This window comes from Acomys minous (genome assembly GCF_964271855.1).
Source record: "Acomys minous genome assembly, chromosome: 12".
Lineage (NCBI taxonomy): Eukaryota > Metazoa > Chordata > Mammalia > Rodentia > Muridae > Acomys > Acomys minous.
In genome coordinates, this window is record NC_140493.1 from 25,516,627 (window position 1) to 25,537,422 (window position 20,796).

The 20,796-nt window shown below is 53.5% G+C and overlaps 1 protein-coding gene and 1 long non-coding RNA gene across 9 annotated transcripts; one reads left to right on the forward strand and one right to left on the reverse strand.

The window, feature by feature from the left end:
- Window positions 1-30: 30 nt before the first annotated feature.
- On the forward strand, window positions 31-17,342 carry LOC311579908 (zinc finger TRAF-type-containing protein 1). Of its 8 annotated transcripts, none has more exons than XM_084750945.1 (5): window positions 31-179; window positions 395-754; window positions 1,048-1,108; window positions 1,228-1,333; window positions 1,686-2,431. In XM_084750945.1, the coding sequence occupies exons 4-5, from the start codon at window positions 1,241-1,243 to the stop codon at window positions 2,172-2,174; spliced, it is 582 nt and encodes a 193-aa protein (XP_084607071.1). In that variant the 5' UTR covers window positions 31-179; window positions 395-754; window positions 1,048-1,108; window positions 1,228-1,240; the 3' UTR covers window positions 2,175-2,431. The 8 variants fall into 8 exon arrangements, with proteins under 8 accessions (XP_084607071.1, XP_084607072.1, XP_084607073.1 ...); XM_084750946.1 differs by having other exon boundaries at window positions 395-635; XM_084750947.1 differs by having other exon boundaries at window positions 395-489.
- On the reverse strand, window positions 2,178-3,518 carry LOC311579925. Its single transcript, XR_014773291.1, has 2 exons — window positions 3,045-3,518; window positions 2,178-2,780 (listed from the first exon to the last, which is right to left on the reverse strand). It is a non-coding gene; the product is annotated as an uncharacterized lncRNA (long non-coding RNA).
- Window positions 17,343-20,796: the final 3,454 nt, after the last annotated feature.

The window sequence follows — 20,796 nt, forward strand, 5'->3', positions numbered from 1 at the left end:
CCCACGGACGATGTTCCGCGGGCGGAAGGCGTCCTCTGAGGGGCGACCGTGGAGACCTGCAAAACCTGTCCTTAAGGCTCGGTCGAGCGTTTTTAGCCCCTATCTCGCAAGCAGCGGGCGCAAAGAGCCCCCAACAGCTGTCTGGCCTCATTTGGGAATCCCACGGAGACCCTACCAAAGTACGCGCACACAAACGCAGCTGTCAGCGCACAGGTGTACAACCCCTTCTCCCGGGATAGTTCAGCCAAAACCCCACCTATCCCTGGGAGCCAGACCCAGTCCCGCCCAGACCTCCCCTTCGGTCACAACCTCGCCCGTCCCACAGTCAAAGCCCCACCCGCCTAGACTCCCAGCTCCGCCTACATCCCTTGAAGCGCCACCTCTCTTCTCTCAGTCAGATCCTACTCTACGGAAGCCCCGCCTGCATCCCCGCCTCAGACCCTGGAGCCTTGACAGTCCCGGTGCAGGAGCAAACCTGTACAGAAGCCGGTGGGTAGTAACTCACGCCTTTAATCCCTGCACTAAGGAGGCCGAGACAGGCGAATCTCTGTGAGTTTGAGGCCAGCGTGCTCTACACAGCAAGTTCCAGGACAGCTAAGGCTACATTGAGAGAGCCTATCTAAAAACACAAGCGGGTACGGAACAGCTTCTGGCTGCGCCCTCCACCCTCCCAGCCCCACCCCTCCAGAGCCTCCCAAGGCCCTCCACAGGCCCCGCCCCGCCGCTCTAGCCCGACCTCCTCTCGTTGGTGAAGGTAAGCGGAGGGCTCCGGTCGGCTCCGCGGGAGGGCGGGCTAGGAGGCGGGGCTGACTGTTGGAGGCAGGATCAAGGCCTTCGGGGGCCGCGTCGCCAGGTGCTGCGTGCTGCCTGTCGCAGGCAGGTCTGCGCTCCTTCCCTCCCCGGGCGTGGAAGACCCTTTCTCTTCAAGTGGCTCAGACCACAGCAAGGGACTGCGCGTCTTGCCGTTCCTGGCCTGCCACCCTGCTTCGGCGCCAAGGTTCCAATCTCATTCCTCTTCCCCAGCAAATTTACCTTCTTCCCTTGCAGGTGAGTTCAGCGACCTCAGGGCTTCCAGAAGTTTAGGACTGAATCTCTTCTAATGTCAAAGGTCTGTGGAACTTGAAATTGCCAAAGGGCTGCACTAAGGACTCCGAATTGCCAGCCTCTGTCTGCGCATTCTTCTCTCCAAGTCTGAAGATTCCTTTCCCATCTCTTCAAACTCACTAGGATTCAAGGTGTCATGGTCTCCAAACCCAGGAGTGAATGGAGCACCGTCCTGTCCCACCTGGTGCTGGCAGGGGTGTCTCTGCATGCAGCGGTGAGCTCTGTCCAGGTGAATATTCTTACTTTTACAAACTGACTATGTAGGTCCCTGCACTAAGAGGGTGCCAGGAGGCATGTATCAGGCTGGGTATCCTTGGCAGTGCCAAGCTCTTTCCCATTTTTTAATTTAATTTATTTGGTTATTTAAGACAGGGTTTCTCTGTGGAACCGTGGCTGTCCTAGACTCACTTTATAGACCAGGCTGGCCTCAAAGTCACAAAGATCCACCTGCCTCTGCTTCCCAGAGTGCTGGGATTACAGGCGTGCGCCACCGCTCCCGGCAGGCATATCTTCCCTGTTTGAAAGTGTGACTCCTGCCTCCTTTCCCCTTAACAACACGTCTGTCTTTCCTGTGTCAACAGTGCAGTCGAGGAGCTGCTGCTGGCTTTCTGCTACAGACCATTGCCGCCATCACCATGCTGGCCCCAGGGCTGAACTCACAAGAAGACTGTCTCGCTGGAGCCTGGGTTGCCACAGTCATAGGTCTGCCTCTTCTGGCCTTCGATTTTCACTGGGTGAACGGGGACCACTCTTCTGCCAATCTGCTTCTGGGAGGAGGCATGGTGCTGGCAGTGGCAGGGGACCACCTTGGCCCTGAAGGGTGCTCTGTAGCTGGGCAGGCAGTGCTGCTGGTGGTTGCCGTGACCATCCTTATTGTAGCTGTTTTCACAGCCAACGCTTACGGGATGTGGGGGGGTGCCATGCTGGGTGTGGCAGGTCTCTTAAGCCGGCTGGAAGAGGACAGGCTGCTCCTGCTGCTGCCGAGGGAGGATGTCTGTCGTTGGGCCCTGACTGCGGGCAGTTGGGCCTATTGCCGGGCCCTTCGCACACAGCGCCTGCAGTGGGAGTGACGGGGGTGGGGGGTGGGCGGGGCGGGCGGGCTGACATACAGCAAGGCGGGGCTTCTGTTCCAGGTACTCCTTCCCATCCTAGTGGCCTAGGGACTCCTCTCTCCCGTAGTTAGGGAAAAGCATTCCCTTCCTCTTCAAGTGGGCCTGCTGTGATGGGGCGGAGCTTGGGTGCTATCCTTTCTCCGGTCCTGCCTATGTGGAAGCTTACCTAAACCAGAATTCAAGGGCCAGGTCTTCAGCACACTCGGGGGGGGGGGGGGGGGCTGATTCTGAGAGGAACATGGTTGTGAGTCCGAGGCCTGATTTCCAATAAACCTTAGGAATACACATAAGTATGGAATCTACTTATTCTTGAGCTAGCTTCCTAAGGCCTCCAAGGAGATCCGCTGACATTCCCTGGGCAAAGAAGCGATGGATGATGTGCTGTAACTACCATAAGGCACTCTGGCAGGCTTGCCAGGAGAACCCCAGTGTGCAGGGCATGGTGGTGCAGGCCTTTAATTCCAGTTGGGGGGCAGAGACAAGCGGATCTCTGTGAGTTCTGGGCCAGGCTGGTCTACGCAGTGAGTTCCAGAATAGTCTGTCTGTGCTACGTATAGTGAGACCCTGCATCCAAAAAAGAAAGAGAGAAAGGAATAGAAAAAAAAATAGAAAGAAAAGAGAAGCTCTATGCTGAGTAGACACAGTTTGGGGCCTTGGTTTCCTGGGACATAGTAGATTTACATATATCCTTGGTGGACCTGGCAGGTGGCCCTCTGGGGCAGTGACCTTCACAAGTTGATAGCTGAGTTAGTAAAGGGCAGAAGAGGGCTCTACTTCAGTGATTCCCAGCAACTGCACATCCCTTCTCTGGACCCACTTGATAACTACCTGTTTGATACCGTCTTGCCTGTGCAAGACCCGTCTTACAACTTAAGACCCTCGTACACCCTCATTTTCCTCGATGGACCCTTTTTTAACCTCCAACTCCGGGGCTGGGCCAAACAGGTGGGTTAGGAAGTGTACTCAACCCTTCGCTGTTCTGCTGTTGTGTCTTGGTGACCTTTACCCCCATTGCGCAAGAGTGGTGGTGGTCAGTGGGATTTTCAAGTTCATGCCCTTCCCTGGTCAGCTAGGCCAGAGCCTGGCATACGAAAGCCCGGACTTCTGTGGACAATAGCACAGGCGCACACCGACACGGGAGTCCAGGGGCGCTTTGTAGTTTTAAGTAGTCTTACCCCTGGGTGCCTCTCCAGACCCCAGAGCGGTTTGTACCTTTCCAGGGGCGCACCCCTCCTGCCCGCCCTCTCCCCGGCCCCGCCGCCCCCTCTCCCCGCCAGCCTCCCGGACCCCACCCCCTTCTGTTCGCCTCCTAGAGTGGGTGGGCCCTCCAGCTTTCTCGCTCGTCCATTGGCTGTGGCCGCGTTATCATCTTGGCCCTCACAGCGCTACCATTGGCTCGCGCGAGGAGCACGTGACCAGGAGGACGAGGGGGCGGTGGTGGGGGGGTCCGTAGCGAAAACAAAGATGGCGGCCGCGCCGGGGTTGGTGGCCGGGGAGGTTGCGGGCAGACGCGCGGGCCAGGCCCACTGAGGCAGCTGCACGGTGGGCAGGCTGCGGGGTCGCCGCGGCAGCGAGAAGCCGGCAGGAGCGCGCGGCGACCCTAACTTCCAGCCGGCTAGCGCGCCGGCACCCGCCCGCCGGGCCGGCTGGCCGCGATGTCCGGCGCCGAGGAGGCCGGCGGGGGTGGTCCGGCTGCGGGGCCCGCGGGTGCTGTGCCGGCCGGGGTTGGGTTAGGGGCCGGGCCTGGAGCTGTCGCGGGGCCGGCTGCGGCGGCTCTGGGCGAGGCGGCGGGGCCCGGGATCCCGGACGAGGCGGGCCTGGCCGGCGCTCGGCAGCTGCAAGAGGCGGCCGGCGACCCCGACGCGCCGCCCAAGAAGCGGCTGCGGGCGGCCGAGGCGGCCGAAGCAGCAGCGGCGGCGGTGGCAGCGGGCAGCGGAAAGCTGGAGGAACGGCTCTACTCGGTGCTGTGTTGCACCGTGTGCCTGGACCTGCCCAAGGCTTCAGTGTACCAGGTAGGGCCGCCGGCCTGGCCCGGCGCCGCGTCGCCTGGAGGCCGGTGGCCGGTGGCCGGGAACCCTTCCTATCCAAACGTCCACCTTCCCGGCCTGCGAAAGCCCGCTCTTGTCTCTTCTTGATCTAAACCTCGTTTTCTGTGTTCTCTGGTACCCTTTACTTCCCGGTCTGAATGTCCTCTCTCCCCCTTAGATCGCTTATCTTCACCTTTTGGTTCCTCTAGGGTACCCCCCTTGACTTATTCCAGATCCTTTTCAGCTGACCTCGCAGAAATCTGTGAACAGGTGCTCGCCCACCTCTCCTACTGCTCATCAGCACTGTACCTTACTTCTAGACCCCTTGGCTGAAGACGCTTCTGTAGTGGAGTTAGGGCTCCAATTCTGGCAGACACACACACACACACACACACACACACACACACACACACACACACACCTCCGCACAAGAGTGTCCTTCCATGTGTGAATAACTAAGTGTGTCTTCTTTTGTGCCCTATGGAGGAGCTTTGTTTCCTCCTAAAGAATTGGAAGAAGGGAAGGCCTCACATCCCTTCCCAGTCTTGATCTGGAGGAAGCCACCTGTACACCTGCAACAAACCTTCTTCCCTGGATACTTTGTCCTGCCCCAGCCTGGCCAGTTTCCCTCGCCAGGCCCACCTCACCCCATGCTATGCTGGTTTCCATGGTTGCCAGTGCATAGGAACTTTACCCTACCCCTTCCCATCTGAAGACACATTGTGCCGGTAGGTCTTATGTGGGTCTAACATGCCCACCCCCAGGTAAAACAGCAGACCTCTGGTGCAGTGGGAAGTGTTTGTCTGCCTTTCCCTGGTCTTTTTCCACCTCAGTTCCCAGCCTCTTTGAAAAGCAGAGCCCCGGCAGCGGTGGTGGTGGTGGTGCTTGCCTTTAATCCCTGGACTCCGCAGAGGCAGGCAGATCTCTTTTGAGTTTGAGGCCAACCTGGTCTACAGAGTGAGTTCCAGGACAGCCAAGGTTACACAAAGAAACCTTGTCTCCAAAAACAAAACAAAAACAAAAGCCCAGTCCCTGTCAGCTTTCTTTGTACTTAAGGGAGCTAAGAGTGGCTGCTGGGGCCTGTTTCCCTGCTTTTCTTTAGACAGATGACCTGGCTGTGGGCCAGTATAGGTCTAGTCTATGTAGCTATTTCCCACCCTTTGGATCTCCATGTTCCTCCTGCCTTGGCTGGAGGTGGGGGGTGGGGGGCGTGGAGTGTGTGGGAGAGGGACCCGGACAGGACACTCACCCTCCTAGCTGTTAGGCTGAGGCCACCTGGAGGCACATTTTCCTCAGCTGCTGATTCGAGCACCAATATTTACCTCACAACCAACTTTTTTCTTGGCTTGGCTTCTTGGACCTTCTTAATGGAAGAGCTCTTCCTTTCCTAGGATTTAGTGAGAGTCCAGCGAGACAGGCCAGTGGAAGGGAGTCCCAAGGATTCCAGGGGGTTCCTGGTTGATCCTGGCGTAATGGTAGGCCACACAATATTTGCTTTGATCTACACAGAGAGCCACAATTCTGCTTCTGCCCAGAGGGACTAATGATACTAGCTGGTTCAAACCAGTCCACACTGTGTCAGGAGTTGCTGCGGCTTGGGTGTCTGAAGTCAGGCAGCTGAGGTGCAGTAGAGTACGTGAGTGCAGGGGCTGCCCCCAGGTACTGTCCCGGCTGACGGGAGCTGGGGCTTCCCTGAGAGCACACCTGGGGCCCAGAGGAGCCATGGGCGTTAACACTGGTCTCCAGGCTCTACCACTAGCCTCCTTCCCACCTCCCTTCTGCCTAGCTAAGCACCTAGAGCAAAGATGTTTCCCTGCCACCTGCCAAGACTGAGAATCTCTACAGTACGTGATTTTGGAAGAGTCTTGGGCAAATGTTAGAACTTTGACTGCCCACAGGTTATATGTGTAGTGGGAGTAAAGCAAGAGAGGGAGGTCTCCTGGAATCTAGGAACGCTGCCAGAGACACCGTGGCAGTCTCCCACCACGTGCAAAGCAGCCCTGGAGGGTCCTCTTGCTATCCCCACCACGGCGCCGCCAGACAGCCCTCTCCAGAGTTCTGGCCTCGTCTTCTCAGGGGAGCTGAGAACAGATGTCATGGGAAGATCCCTGGTCACGATCTGCTGCGGTCACCACCTCTGCCTGACCTCAGCTCTTCTATCTTCTGCTAGCCTTCTTGTCTGACGCGTGTTGATGGGCTGCCTCTTTAAACCAGTTTCTACCCTCAGCTTGTGCTGGCAACATTTGCCTGACCATAGCAGAACACTTGGCTCCAGGTGGCAGCAGCCATGCTATGCATTCTGGGGGCTGAGTCCAATGCCCTGCTGGGGTGAAAAGAAGTGGCTAACCATGCTATGTCTGACACTGGACTGTGGGAGAAGCTCTGGGGGCTGCTGGAGTGGCCTGGGTGCATGGTGACTTGAGAGTGTTGTATTACCCATATATCACCTGTGTGGCCAGAGGAGCACTGGGAGGCAGACAGGAACAGCTTTGGGCTATATATGTGGGCTTATCCACCTGGCCCTGAGCAGCCTTTGGCCCTTCAGGGCCAATTCCCATGGGCCACACTCACACACTGGCATATCACAGACCAGGAAAGTTGTTCAGGTTGCCTGACCAAGGCCATCTACCAAGTAGCTCTTGTCCCTGGGGCCTATGTCAAGTGCTGTAGCAGGTACAACAGGTGCATGCTTTGATGTTCTCTGTGTGGGTGTTAGGTATATCCTGGGCAACTGGCCTAGCAAGGTGTGTAGCCACCTTCCTGAGTCAAGGGTGGACCCTTCCAAAGTCAAGTGCTTGGTAGGTGGCATGAGGCTGGGGGGTAACCCTCACAAGAACCTGTAGGCAATCCAGTCTGGGCAGGCAGTTCATGCTGGCTTCCTGTTCTGGATGTATTCATGAGGCGGGAGGGCAACGTAACCAGTCAGTACTGAGCACAGAAGTGCCTACCCTGGGGGAGTCCCAACCTGGGAGGTTGCAACCATAGCTTGAGCCCTGGCCCACTCACCTTGACTCCCTGCTGCAGTCCTTCACGCACAGCCCAGTGTGGGCCTTTGTACGATAGACGCAGCCTTGACCCTTTCCTCAGGTGTCAGCCAGGCTCAGCCCCTTACTCTGCAGCTTGCAAAGATACTGTTCCTTCCTCCCACCCTTCACAAGCTTTTAAGGTCAGGGATCACTTAAAGAGACCTCTGCCACAGAATATGGTGGACCCAGCTATATCTGGCATGGGCCCAGATGCTTTCTGTGACCAAGGCCCTGTGTCACTTGTTCCACTGTTGCTCCTACATGGTCCTCCCTGGAGCTGCCCTCTCCACATTCCTACCTGCCTCGTGCTTCCTCTTCAGCCTGGCTGTAACAAAACCCCATCTGGGCCTTCTCTCTTCCCTTCTACAGGGAGTCCCATCCTTCCCACTCTGCCCTAGAAGAGAGTTGTTATGTTATTTTGCCTTTGCCTCTGATCATCAGAGATTGAGCATCCAGTTGACAAAAAGCCCAGAAAGCATTTGCTCCATCTCTGCCCAAGACCCCTTCTGAGGTTACTTGGTGTCTAGGGGCTTTCACACACATGGCCTGGGATCCTCTGGCACTGATAGTGATGATAATGAAGCTTCTTTCTCCTTATTTATTTTTATGTGCATGAATGTTTTACCCACATGTTGTATGTATGTACAGCATGTATGTGCCTGACACTGCAGACATCAGAACAAGGCTTCCTGAAACAGGAGTTATGGATGTCTGTGAGCTACAGCAGTGGTATGTGTGTGTGTGTGTGTGTGTGTGTGTGTGTGTGTGTGTGTGTGTGTGTGTAACTAATTTGTTATTTTGAGCTACTTTTAAATTTGAGTAAAAGTCCTATTCTGGGACCCTATCTGAGTCCTACATATGACTAGCCTAGAACTTCAAATCCAGCAGCCTGAGTGGAAGGTTCTGGTCCTTGCTTCCCCCATACTGGCTGTGTATCCATGGACAAGGAGCCAGTTCTGCTCAGGCCCATGCTTGTCTATGGAGGTTCAAGAAGCTGGGTCAAGCTTCAAGGTGCCACTATGCCTGACAGAGTCTTACCTAGATGTCATGTAAGACTAGAGGAAAACAGCCTCCAGACAACTGAGCACTGCTTTGGTACTAGTACAACTGGGTGCCGTGGCTTCTATCAAGAATCTGAGTCCGTGGGGCTGGAGAGATGGCTCAGAGGTTAAAAGCACTGGCTGCTCTTCCAGAGGTCCTGAGTTCAATTCCCAGCAACCACATGGTGGCTCACAACCATCTATAATGTGATCTGATGCCCTCTTCTGGCCTGCAGGTGTACATGCAGATAAGGTACTCATATATACAGAATTAATAAATAAATCCTTAAAAAAAAAAAAAATAATCTGAGTCCGTGATGCCCTGAGCAGAAGGGTAGGCTATTCATATGGGTGTGGGTGCCACCCCATATTGTATTTTGGGTCCTCAGTTTTGCCAGGACCATGTGTTCCAGGCTTGAAAGATTCTGACTGATTACAGGGAACTCGTGACCAACTATAAGTTGTAGAGGACCCATTTCTGAGACCTTTTCGTGGCTCAGGGGCAGGGCTTCTCCTTAAGCATAGCTCTTTCATCTAGCCCCTTCACCCAAATGAGAGCCCAGCTGAAATAGAACACTCCTGCCCTAGGCATGCATAGACTAAGCATGTGTGAGCTGCCTGCTGGGTAGGTCCTGGTCTTGGGGGTACAAGAGCAATAACTATTTCTGGACCATTTAGAGGAGCCTGAGACCTCAGCCCTGAGGATGGAGCCCTAGAAGCCTTGACGTGATTAACTACAGGGGCGGCATTTGTTCTGAAGCTGTGTAATCTGAGTGTCAAGTTTTGCTGCAACACATTCCTCTCCTAGAGCATCCTGTGCCTGGGAAGAAACAGACCTATAGAGAGAAGATGATAAGTCCAACACCATGCAGTTGGTGACCTATAGGCTGAGGGCTGAGCTCCAAGTCGGTATCTATCATAAGAGGGCCTAGAAAGACCTGCAGTGTCATCGTGGATAGAAGTCCAGAGTTCACATGGTTGGTGGTGGAATGGCAGCAGCAGTTTTGGGGACGCCTAGGCACTGGGGCTAGTACTGTGGAATCATCTGCGGCCAAGCTTTTGAGTAGGCAGTGGGTACAAGGCGGGATAGACAGTCTGTCCAGCTAAGGCTAAATATGGCTGTCCTGGACTTTATATTTGAAGTTAGGTCTTGTTCAAGAGGTTATGGGAGGGCTCCAGATGAGTGAGTGTGTTGTTTACATAGAACTTACCTAGAGACAGACCCTCTTGAATGGCTGCTGAGGCGCTCCTTAGCTGGGCACGGAACATCTTGGGGCTTATCCTGCCACTCAGAGCTGAACTATCAGGGCCCACACCCCACTTTTCCCGGGCCTGCAGACTCCCCTAGAGGGACTCAGAGGAAAGCAAGATTAGCACCACTCCCATGTGGTGTAGAATTCCCAGGAGAGTGGGCCCTGTGACCAGCCCCAGCCCAGGCTCTGGTGGCTTTTGGGGTAGGGGGCAGTGACACTGAGAGTCAGGGGTAAGATTGGCAGCCTCAGCTCCCATTAGGAGGGCCCAGGACTTCTTCCCAAGGATTCGTGGACTAAAGAGTAGGAGCAGGTATCAGGCTGGCTTAGAAACCTTGAGAGGCTCAGGCTGCAGCTGAGAAAAATACTTCTGCCCCTCTCCTCAGGGTATTGAACCCTGCAAGTGACTGTAGACCTGAGCCCAGATCCTCATAAAAGCCTCAAGCAGCTTGTTACCAGAAAGAGACTAGAGCTCTGCACAGAGTGTCGTGGGTTGCAGGGTCCTTGGAAATCTTAGTGCTGAGTGAACTTTTTATTTTTTCCTTAAGACAGGGTTCCACCATATAGCCCAGGCTGGCCCAGAAATCACTCTGAATTCCAAGCTGGCCTCAAACAATCCCACCTCTGCCTGTGCCTGCTGAGTTCTGAGCTTATACCAACCCCAGTTCTGGATAGAGTTCTTGGAGGATGCTGTGTGGTCACACCCCACTTTGATTGCCTCTCTGGAATACATGAACATTTAATTTTGTGTGGTATTCCCTCCTGCTTTCTAGAAGAAACAACAGTCATTGTCCCAGGAAGTCCCCACACAGATGGGGGATAAAAGGACTATGACTTGGGCCCTTGATCAGCACCTGCGATATCTCTTCCCAGCTCCAACCCTGAGCCCCTTCCCATTGACTTCAAAGGATGGACACAGCAATTTGGAGTTCCATGTGCACCTCAGCTAGCCGATGTGTCCAGACCTAGTTCTGGCTGGCCCTTGCTGTGTCCTCTTCATCCAGGCCCAGCTCAGCCAGGCTATTCTGGCTGAGTGCATGTTTTGATTTTCAACAAAATTTAGGTTTGCTTGGTTGTGGATAATCATGTGATGTCTCTGTGGGCATGGATTCCACATCAGCCTCTATCACCATCAGTCTTCAGCATATAGAGTCCATCAATCACTGAGGACTCAGAGAGCAGCTTAGGTTTGTTAAGTATAGCAGTGACCTCCTGACATGGGCAGGCAATGACTACATATGTCTCTTTCCCTATTGCACACTGTACAGAGTAGCCTCGGCATGGTAGGCCTGATACAGTGGTCTCTCCTTTAACACTGAGTCTTCACAGTGTGGAAGCCCACCCTGATAATAGGGTTCTCAGCCCATCCTGTGTCTCACGGCACCAAATCAGTAGAGTCTGTAAGACACCCGGGGTTAAGAGTAATTCTAAGCCGGGCATGGTGGCGCACACCTTTAATACCAGCACTCAGGAGGAGAGGCAGGTGGATTGCTGTGAGTTCGAGGCCAGCCTGGTCTTCAAAGTGAGTCTAGGACAGTCAAGGCTACACAGAGAAACCCTGTCTCGAAAAACCTAAAAAAAAATTAAAATTAAAAAAAAAAAAGAGTAATTCTAGCAGTCGGTGTCTGTGTAAGCAAGCCCCTGCCCCCTGCCCCCTTCCCCCTTCCCCCCACTGGTAGGTCTGCTCCTGCTGTTCCTATTTTCCAACTCAGTACCAGATCCTACCTGCCTTTAACCCGAACCCACGTAGCCTTCTGCCTGCCATAGGCTGTGTGTCATTGGCTCTGGAGCAGCCACAGTAGGTAGTCACCTCCCTGGTCGCAACTGCTGCTTCTCACCTGGGTTTATCAGCAAGGGCTGGTACGGAGAGGCCAGGGTTGATCTCAGCCTGAGCCACTTTAGTCTCCACATGAACAACCTTTTGGAAGCCAAGGGGAAAATGCCTACCTCAGCAGTAACCATGACCCCACGAACAGATGCTGGCTGGGTGCCCCTGCAAGGTCAAGCCAAGAGTCTGTCTTATATGATGGGAAAAGTTGAAAGGCCAGGTTCCAAGCCCAGATGTGGCTAAGCAGTTGCCAGCCAGGCCTGCTTTTGATGTAGCCAGCACCCCATGACCTGATAAGACCCTGCTCTCCACAAAACCAGAGCTAGCTCTATTCTGGCATAACAGCCCAAGCAGCTCTCCACATCCGCTAGATACTAGCAGCGCTTGGGAGCCAGTGGGTACTTCTCACTTAGAGTCCTGAGGACAACTGGTCTGGCTGGAGCCAGCAAGTGTGGGTGGGCACGTGTGCGTGCAAGCATCCCACAGGTCTGAGCTTCCCCTCCCTCTCCTTCTCCGCAGTGCACTAACGGTCACTTGATGTGCGCTGGCTGTTTTATCCACCTACTAGCAGATGCCCGGCTGAAGGAGGAGCAGGCCACGTGTCCCAACTGTCGCTGTGAGATCAGTAAGAGCCTCTGCTGCCGGAACCTGGCTGTGGAGAAAGCTGTGAGCGAGCTGCCTTCAGAGTGTGGCTTCTGTCTGCGTCAGTTTCCTCGCTCCCTCCTAGAGAGGCACCAGAAAGAGGAATGCCAGGACAGGTAACCATGGTGAAGGTGTGGCCTTGAGCCATGGGGACCACATCTGCAGCCCAGTGATAACCTTGTAGCTCCAGGTGGTAAGAGCATGCCTTTTCACAGAAGCCAGTTAGTGTCTACACTAGTTGCTCTCTGGATCTGATGCTGACCCTCTAGGATTCTCCGTGGCTATTTGGTAGGCCCTTGAAATGTCCACTACACCAGGATCAGTTCCAAAGCTCTGGAAAGTTTGAGTAAGACTTGTTGGGCAACCCAATCCCAGCACCTAGAAACAGCCACTTCCATGGCAAGACCCTGGCACCAAGAGCTTTCCTTGAATGAGGTTATGTGGAGTCCAGTACCACGGTCAACAGGCAGTGACCGCCAAGCAGAGAGACGTCAGTACTGAGCACTGGAAGCAGGTTGGCTCACAGATGTAGTGCCTCTCTCCTCCAGTCTCTTCCGTATGCATGCCTACATGTGCTGTAAGTGGCTGGGCTCACAGTTCAGCGTGTCTTACAGGGAAGGGGTTGGTTGGGCAGAAGTAGTCTCTGAAAGAGTACCAGGCATGGCATTTGCTCCAGCCACAAAGTTGACCACCTGTTCTCACCTCCTTCTAGGGTGACACAGTGCAAGTACAAGCGTATTGGCTGCCCATGGCACGGCCCTTTCCATGAGCTGACAGTGCATGAAGCTGCATGTGCTCACCCAACCAAGACAGGCAATGAGCTGATGGAGATCCTGGATGAGATGGACCAGAGCCACCGCAAGGAGATGCAGCTCTACAACAGCATCTTCAGCCTGCTCAGCTTTGAGAAGATTGGCTACACAGGTGAGGCACCCCACATTCCCCTGCATGCCACACAGGTGCTGTTTGGGGCTAACAGGCTGGCAGCCAAGAGTAGGGGAGGCAGTAGGCTCTGGGCAGTGGGCATAGGCTGCGCCGATGGCCAGGCTCTGGACAAGCTCCAGATGGCCAGGGAGATGCTTTGGGGAAGAAGATAGGCTGGAGATTTTGTAGACGGAGGGATGCACCTGCATGGCTCCTACAGAGGTCCTTCCCACCTGTCCTGTCCCCCACACCACCACCCCAGCAAGATGACCCCTCCCTCACTGTATGGGGCTCCACATATTTGGGATGGTTGGGTCTAACTAGAAATTGGGTATGTTTTGGGCAGTCTGGGAGTTTGGGGCCTTACCTTTGGAGCATGGAGCAAGAAGAGCATTCCTTCAAGTCAGGTCCTGTCTGCAGATGTTCACTGAAGGCCACAGGGCCTCCTGAGACTGGCAAGAAGCTGTTCGGGGACAGGGCTCCAGAACAAGCTGAGGGTCTCAGCTCAAACTGTAGAACTGGGAGTGGATGCCCACAGATGAGTAGGCTGGACTGGGCCAATGCTCACTGGACCTCATGGCTCCCAGGCATCTGCCAGCAGCTCTGAACATATCGGGGAGCAAGAGCCAGGCTGCAACTTGGGCCAGAGAACAAGAAGCACCTGCTGATACTGGGGCCACTCAGGGAAACTCCATTCCCTCTACTGCTCAGCCTGCGGCAGGTGGCCAGCTCAGAGCACCCAAGGCAGGCTTGGACAGCCAGTCATGCCATGCTGCCTAGACTAGCCCAAACAGGCCTGAGCTGCAGAGAGCCAGGGGCCTGCACCAGCAGAGAACTATGGCTCTTGGTTAAGAGTAGCCTTGGCTCATGTCATGGCCTTTGGGATCTGGGTGGGCCAGGCCGTGTGGCTACAGCAGAGGCTGGGTGGGAAGCCCTGTCCGTGAAGGAAGGACTGGCTGTCTAAGAGCCCACACATCCACAGCAGGACGTGCCAGCCACAGGACTGCAAAGGCAGGTCTGCCTGCTAAGCGACAGCGGGCAGAATCCACATCACAGTACAACACCGAGGACTTGGCACTCCCTTTGGGCAGGACCAGATACCATATGCCCACCTGCCGGCTTTTCTGGCAGCTTTGTATCAGAACCAATAAAGTGCACTTGTTCTCAGAACTGTATCCTGTCTGTGTGTCTGCTTACCCCGCCCCTCCGGGGACAGGGCACTGAGGGTAAGGAGGGTGGCTCTGTGGGTTGGCCACACCTGGGCCATATGGCCTAATGTCCCACAGCCTCAGGACTTTCCAGCTAATTGGTGTTAATTCTGTTTGTAGTTGTTCCCCCAAAGCTTGTGCACTTCCATTTGCCATAATTGCATTTGACTTGCCTTGTGACAAGTAGAACACGCTGTCTGGGTAAGTTGCCTTCCTCCCTGGCTGAGCCTGTCCTTGGCCTGTCGGGGAAGGCGCCACCCCCTGGCCCTCCCCAGCACTAACAGTTGGCTGTCTGGCCCTGTCTGTCTCCACAGAGGTTCAGTTCCGGCCTTATCGCACTGATGACTTCATCACACGCCTGTACTATGAAACACCACGGTTCACAGTACTGAACCAGACATGGGTCCTGAAGGCTCGTGTGAATGACTCGGAGCGCAACCCCAACCTGTCGTGTAAGCGCACACTTTCCTTCCAGCTACTCCTCAAGAGCAAGGTCACAGCGCCCCTGGAGTGCTCTTTTCTTCTGCTCAAGGGCCCATATGATGATGTGAGGATCAGTCCTGTCATCTACCACTTTGTCTTCACCAATGAGAGCAATGAGACAGACTATGTACCACTGCCCATCATCGACTCTGTGGAGTGCAACAAGCTGCTGGCCGCCAAGAACATTAACCTGCGGCTCTTCCTGTTCCAAATACAGAAGTAGAATGGACCCAGGACCCCTGAGGAGCAGAGGGCCGCAGTCCAGTAGTGCTGTCCCACCCATCCCTGGCTTGGCAGCAGCTTCACACAACTACCGGATCATTTTAGCAGAGGAGGAGAACAAACAAAATCAAACACTTGAGAAAGTCTGCATGCGTGTGCAACGGGGTCCCTGCCTCTGGCTCACCTTCCTCCCCTTTGCCTCCCACCTCCTGCAGGCAGCCAGAGGCTGGGCTGACCACAGTGGAAACAGTGCTCTGGCCTCCTCAGGTACAGGTGGTGAGGAGGGCAAGAAGCCAACCACCCTACCCAATCTCCCATCCGCACACCGAGGTGGCACGGTGGTTCCCTGGCCGGGCTCAGGGGCCCTGGCTGACTTCAGACAGCATATTTGATTGCAATTAAAAAGGCAGCCTTGTTTCCTACTTTCTGTTTTGTTGGAGGGGAAGGCGTGGCCGTGATTGGACTTCATGAGAGCTTTGGTTTGGCCTGGCAGTCAGAATCTGCCCTGTCCCTGATCCTGCACCTACGTGTGCATCCCAGGAAAGACTTGAGAGACACTTCCCCTGACAGTCTTACCAGAGGGGTTGGGACTAAGGCCTGGCCAGTGAGCCAGAGAGGGTTGGCCTCCCCCAGCCATTGGCCACTCAAAGGAAGCAGGACTTGGCCAGTAGGGCTCAGCAAATGTTTTCGGAATGCAGGGTGAAATTCTGTCTGTTCCAGGAAAAAATGAAACTCTACAGGCTCTTTAAGTGATGCAGTTTTAATGAGAAGGAATCCATTTGCTTTACTCAGCATAGAGGGCTAGGTGTCCGCAGGGTGCCAAGGAGGCAGCCACTGTCATTGAGACCTGCATTTAGTGGTGGCCAGGGCACCACAGGACCAGGACAGAGCAGCATGGTTTATCACCTAGGCAATGTAGGCCTTCCCCTTGCTAGGCCGTTCACAGATGCTCCGAGTGGTCGTTGTAAGCAGAACAAGTATTAAGGCCTCGCAGAATATGAAGCAGCCATGCTTGATAGGGCTACGCTCTGGTCCTTTCTTCCTGGATTCCTCAGAGATACTGAGAAGGGTAGGACTTGCCTCCTTCAGTCTTTGCTTAGGAGATGAGGCTCTTCTATCATAGCTTTTCGTTGCTTTAATACCAAAGAACCGGTTTTCTCTGCCCTAACCAGACCTTCACATGCCTCTTAAGTAGTACCTACCACCCCATGCCAGCTGCTGAGCCTGGGTTTGAACTGCCCTGTGCCTTCCAAGCTAAGGGACAGGGTAGCCCTGGCCACGTGGGTGCAAGACTGATACTCCAACCTGGCCTTCAAGAGGGCAAAGGGCTGAGCAATGTGGAGAAAAGGAACTGTGACGTGGGGTACAGGCTTCATCTGTTTCCTGAACACAGCCAGGAATAGGCCCGTGTGGCCCTCCTGCCTTCTCAGGCTGAAGGTTTTTCAGCACCGTTTTTGGCTTCCTTCGTCAGGCTTGAGGGAGTTCTCCTCAGCATATGTGGCCTGGCCAGGAGGGTTGGGAAGGCCCGTGGTTAGCTTCTGCCTACTCCAAGGGACCCCATGCCAGACTCCAGCACATCCACGGGAGCAGTGGCCTTTGACTCAGACACCGGCCCTTGATCTCCTCTGCCCCTGGGGGCAGCTCCTCAAGCACGCTCACCTGGCAGGCGCAGAGGATCCTTGGAAAACAGAGGGGGCCCCTCTGGGAGTCCCTCCAGATTGCCAGGTGATGGCGTGAACAGGCAGGGCAGGGCCAGCTTGCCCTAATAACCCATGTCTGGATGTATGAGAGACTTGACTCAAAAAGCACCCTGAAGGTCTCCCGGGAAAACAGGACAAGAGGCTTATTCCCCATGGGCACAAGCCAGCTGGGACACGGTAGGCAGGCATGAGGAGTAAAGCTGGGCTGGCAGGGGCTCAGGCAACAGCGCTTTGAGTATGTGTGTATGGAGCTGAGAGGCGTACCTCAAAGCACACATAGGGTTAGGGGCAGTGCCCACCTAGGGGTGTAGTCTGTCTAAGGGTACCCAGGAGAACTGATAAGACCTCTCAGTGACATCTCAGTGTGGCCCCTACACTATGACTGTCATGTGCAGCAGTTGAGCCTTCCAGGCCAGAGGAACCAGACATGGAAAAGACTAGTATGACTGTTGCCTATGCTAGGGACTGGCGTACAAACCTTTCAGCATTGTCACTGTGGGCCCTTTATTTAGGGGGAGAGGGCACCATATCTACTGGCTCGTGTCCAGAATCTTGTTATCTTGCTGTCCTACCCTGGTTCTTTTATCTGTTGTCTCTGAGGATGGGAGAGGGGGTCAGCCTCAGTAGGTGTTGGCGAGGCTGCCAGAGGGGGTTGCACAGGCCAAGCCAGGCCTCATCCTCCGCCCACCTGTCTCATCCCCGCTTCCTGTGAGCACCACATCCCTCAGTTTGCCCAAAGTGAGACATTTACAAAACAATAAAAATAATTTTCTAAAGAGCAGAGCAAGAAGTGTTTTTATGGTTGTTGGAAATGACTCACATGTCAGTTTTGTGGTTTGCATTTTCTTTGAGTATTTTCTGTATGTACCTGTAGTTTAAAAAAAAAAAATTCTAAACCATGTTTTGTCTGTGTTTCCTTACCAGAAGACAGCTTCCTGTGCCCTGATAGCCCCTCTTGCTGATCAGCCTGTACCCTACCCCCAGGCCTACTGCTCTGTGAAGCACCTGGATAGAGAAATTAAATTGCCTCTGAAGGGAAACGGAGACCACGAGGTTGTCTCTGACTCACACACATAACCACCACGGCATGTGTGCCCCTCAACTAATAATAAATGTTTTTTTTTTTAATGTTCATGTAAAATACAGTTTTTCAGGACAGGTCACAGTCTGTGAATACAGAGTATGTCAGAGCGGCCCAGTCACAACGCTTGCATGAACACTAGGGCTAGAGGAAAAGCACGGTCTCCCATTCTGTCCTTCATCCCTCACCGTGCCCTTTACATACATCACCAAGGCCGCCTAGGCCACCAAGGCCTGCTCTGGACTGGGAAAAGGCTGGCAGTGTGGGCCTCCATAGCTCTTCTAACTTCCTGAGACCCATCAAGGCCTAGTCTAAAATCTGCCCTTCACAGAAGGTCCTAGAGCCGGGTGTGGTCTTTTCCAGCTGCAGTAAGTTTACTTCTGAGGACTTGGAGAGGGTATAAATATGAAGAGCCCAGAGAGAGAGAGAGAGAGGGAGCTCTGATGGAGAGGAGGGCCCTTCGAGGAATGGCGGGAGGGGTGGGGTGGGGAGCTTCAAAGACGCCCTGAGAAGGAAGAAGGCTGCTGCTGGATATCCTGATGGCTGAAATTGGTATTTTCCCGAAGAACACAACCATCCTAAACAGCCAGAACTAAGTCTGGCTATGTCCCCTGTTCCTTCTAACCATCTTTTCTCTCCTACCTAGGCTTGGAGAGTTAGAAGGGAGGTAGGAGTGATAAGGAACAAATTAAAAGCTGGGCAGTGGAGGCACACGGCTTTAATCCCAGCATTTGGGAGGCAGAGGCAGGTGGATCACTCTGATTTCAAGGCCAGTCTAGTCTACAAAGCAAGTCCAGCATAGCCAAGGCTACGCTGTCTCAAAAAACCAAAACAAACAAACAAACAAACAAAAGGAACCAATTAAAAGAGTTTAAAAGGATGAGCTACAACAATAGAAAAGAAACTCTTCGTGTAAGACTCATGCCTGTAATCCCAACACTTGGGAAGTAAAGTCAGGAAGAAGAGGAGCTCAAGGTCAGTCCTCAGTCACATGTTGAGTATGAGGCCAGACTAGGCTCCATAAGACCCTGACTCAAGGGGGCTGGAGACATAGCTCAGAGGTTAAGAGCACTATCTATGTCTTTCCAAAAGTCTTGCGTTCAATTCTCAGCAACCACATAATGGCTCAAAACCATTCATGATGAGTTCTAGTGCCCTCTTCTGGCCTGCAGGAGTTACATGCAGATAGAACACTGTATACATAATAAATAAATACATCTTTAAAAAATAAAAATAAAAAGATCTTGACTCAAAGCAAAAGAGGGGGCTAGAGAGATGGCTCAGCAGTTAAGAGCACTGTTTGCTCTTCCAAGGGTCCTGAGTTCATTTCCCAACAACCACACTGTGGCTCACAACCATCTGTACTGGGATCTGATGCCCTCTTCTGGCATGCAGGCATATATGCAGATAGAGCACTCATATATAAAATAAAATCTTTTTTAAAAAGTTTTTGAGCTGGACGTGGTGGTGCACATCTTTAATCCCAGCACTCAGGAGGCAGAGGCAAGTGGATCACTGTGCATTCGAGGCCAGCCTGGTCTACAATGTGAGTCTAGGACAGCCAAAGCTATAGAGAAACCCTGTCTTGGAAAAACAAAAACAACAACAAAATTTAAAGGTCAAACTTTCAAGTGTAGGGCTAGAGAGATGGCTCAGAGGTTAAGAGCACTGCCTGCCCTTCTACAGATCCTGAGTTCAATTCCCAGCAACCACATGGTGGCTCATAACCATCTATAATATGATCTGGTGCCCTCTTCTGGAATGCAGGTGTACAGGCAGGCAGAACACTGTATACATAATAAATATTTTTTAAAAAACTTTCAAGTGTAGCTAGGTGTGCTGGAACAGGTCTTTGATTCCAGCATGCATGAGGCAGAGGCAGGGGGATCTCTGAGTCCAGCCAGGACTAACATAGTGAGCACGTGCCTGTATTTAAAAAGTTTTTTTTTCTTTACAAATGTAAATAGGTGGTGTGTACTTTAATTTCTAGAGGAAATGAGGGTAGCATTACAGAACACCTGTAATAAAAAGTCAAGTTGGGCTGGGCATGGTGGCATACACCTTTAATCCCAGCACTCGGGAGGCAGAGGCAGGTGGATCACTGTGAGTTCGAGGCCAGCCTGGTCTACAAAGTGAGTCCAGGACAGCCAGGGCTACACAGAGAAACCCTGTCTTGGAAAACAACAACAACAACAACAACAGAGTCAGGTTGGCTTGGTAGTTAAGAGCATATACTGCTCTTGCAGAGGATCCAAGTTCTGTTCCCAGCACCCACACGGTGACTCACAACAGACTCTGAACTCCTGCTCCAAGGGATCAGTTGCCCTCTTTAGGCCTTTTTGGGCACCAGGCACATGGGAGTTGCACATACACACATGTAAGTAAAATAACATACATAAGATAAAAAAACAAATCTTTTGTTGGGATGTCTCTCAGTATAGCATTGGCTATGCTGGAATTAAAGTTGTGCCCTACCATGCCCGCCTAATAAATCTTTTTTTTTTCCTTCCCTTTCCCCATCCCCTCCCCTCCCGAAAAAGGATTTTTCTGTGTTAGCCTTGGCTGTCCTGGACTTGTATTGTAGACCAGGCTGGTCTCGAACTCACAGGGATCCACTTGCCTCTGCCTCCCGAGTGCTGGGATTAAAGGCCTGGGCCACCACTGCCTGAGTTTTTTGATTTTTCAAGACAGGGTTTCACTGTGTAGCCTTGACTGTCCTGGACTCTTTTGTTGACAACGCTGGCTTCGAACTCACAGTGATCCAGTCTCTGCCTGCGAGTACTGGATTTAAGGCGTGCGCCGCCACGCCCGGCTTCTCCCCGCCTAGTAAATCTTCAAAAACAAAACAAAAAAAATAGGTAGACTCCAGGACAGTAGGGTCAGTGCCCTAGCCAGCGGCCACACGTTGACTGCAGTTCACGGAACCCACCCAAAGGGGTGTCTAAATAAGAACCCTTCTTGCCTGGCTTCTGGCAGCCTTGATTCCAACCTGCAGAAGTTCTGCTCCGTGATCGAACCTTGCTTAAACTGGTCGGACTACGGCTCCCAGGAGGCCGCGGTAGGATTATCGCTTCCACCAACCTCTATTGCGCTTGGGCCACCGAAGGGGCGGAGTTAGGCACGCGCTCAGAAGACTGGGTGAGCCTGGG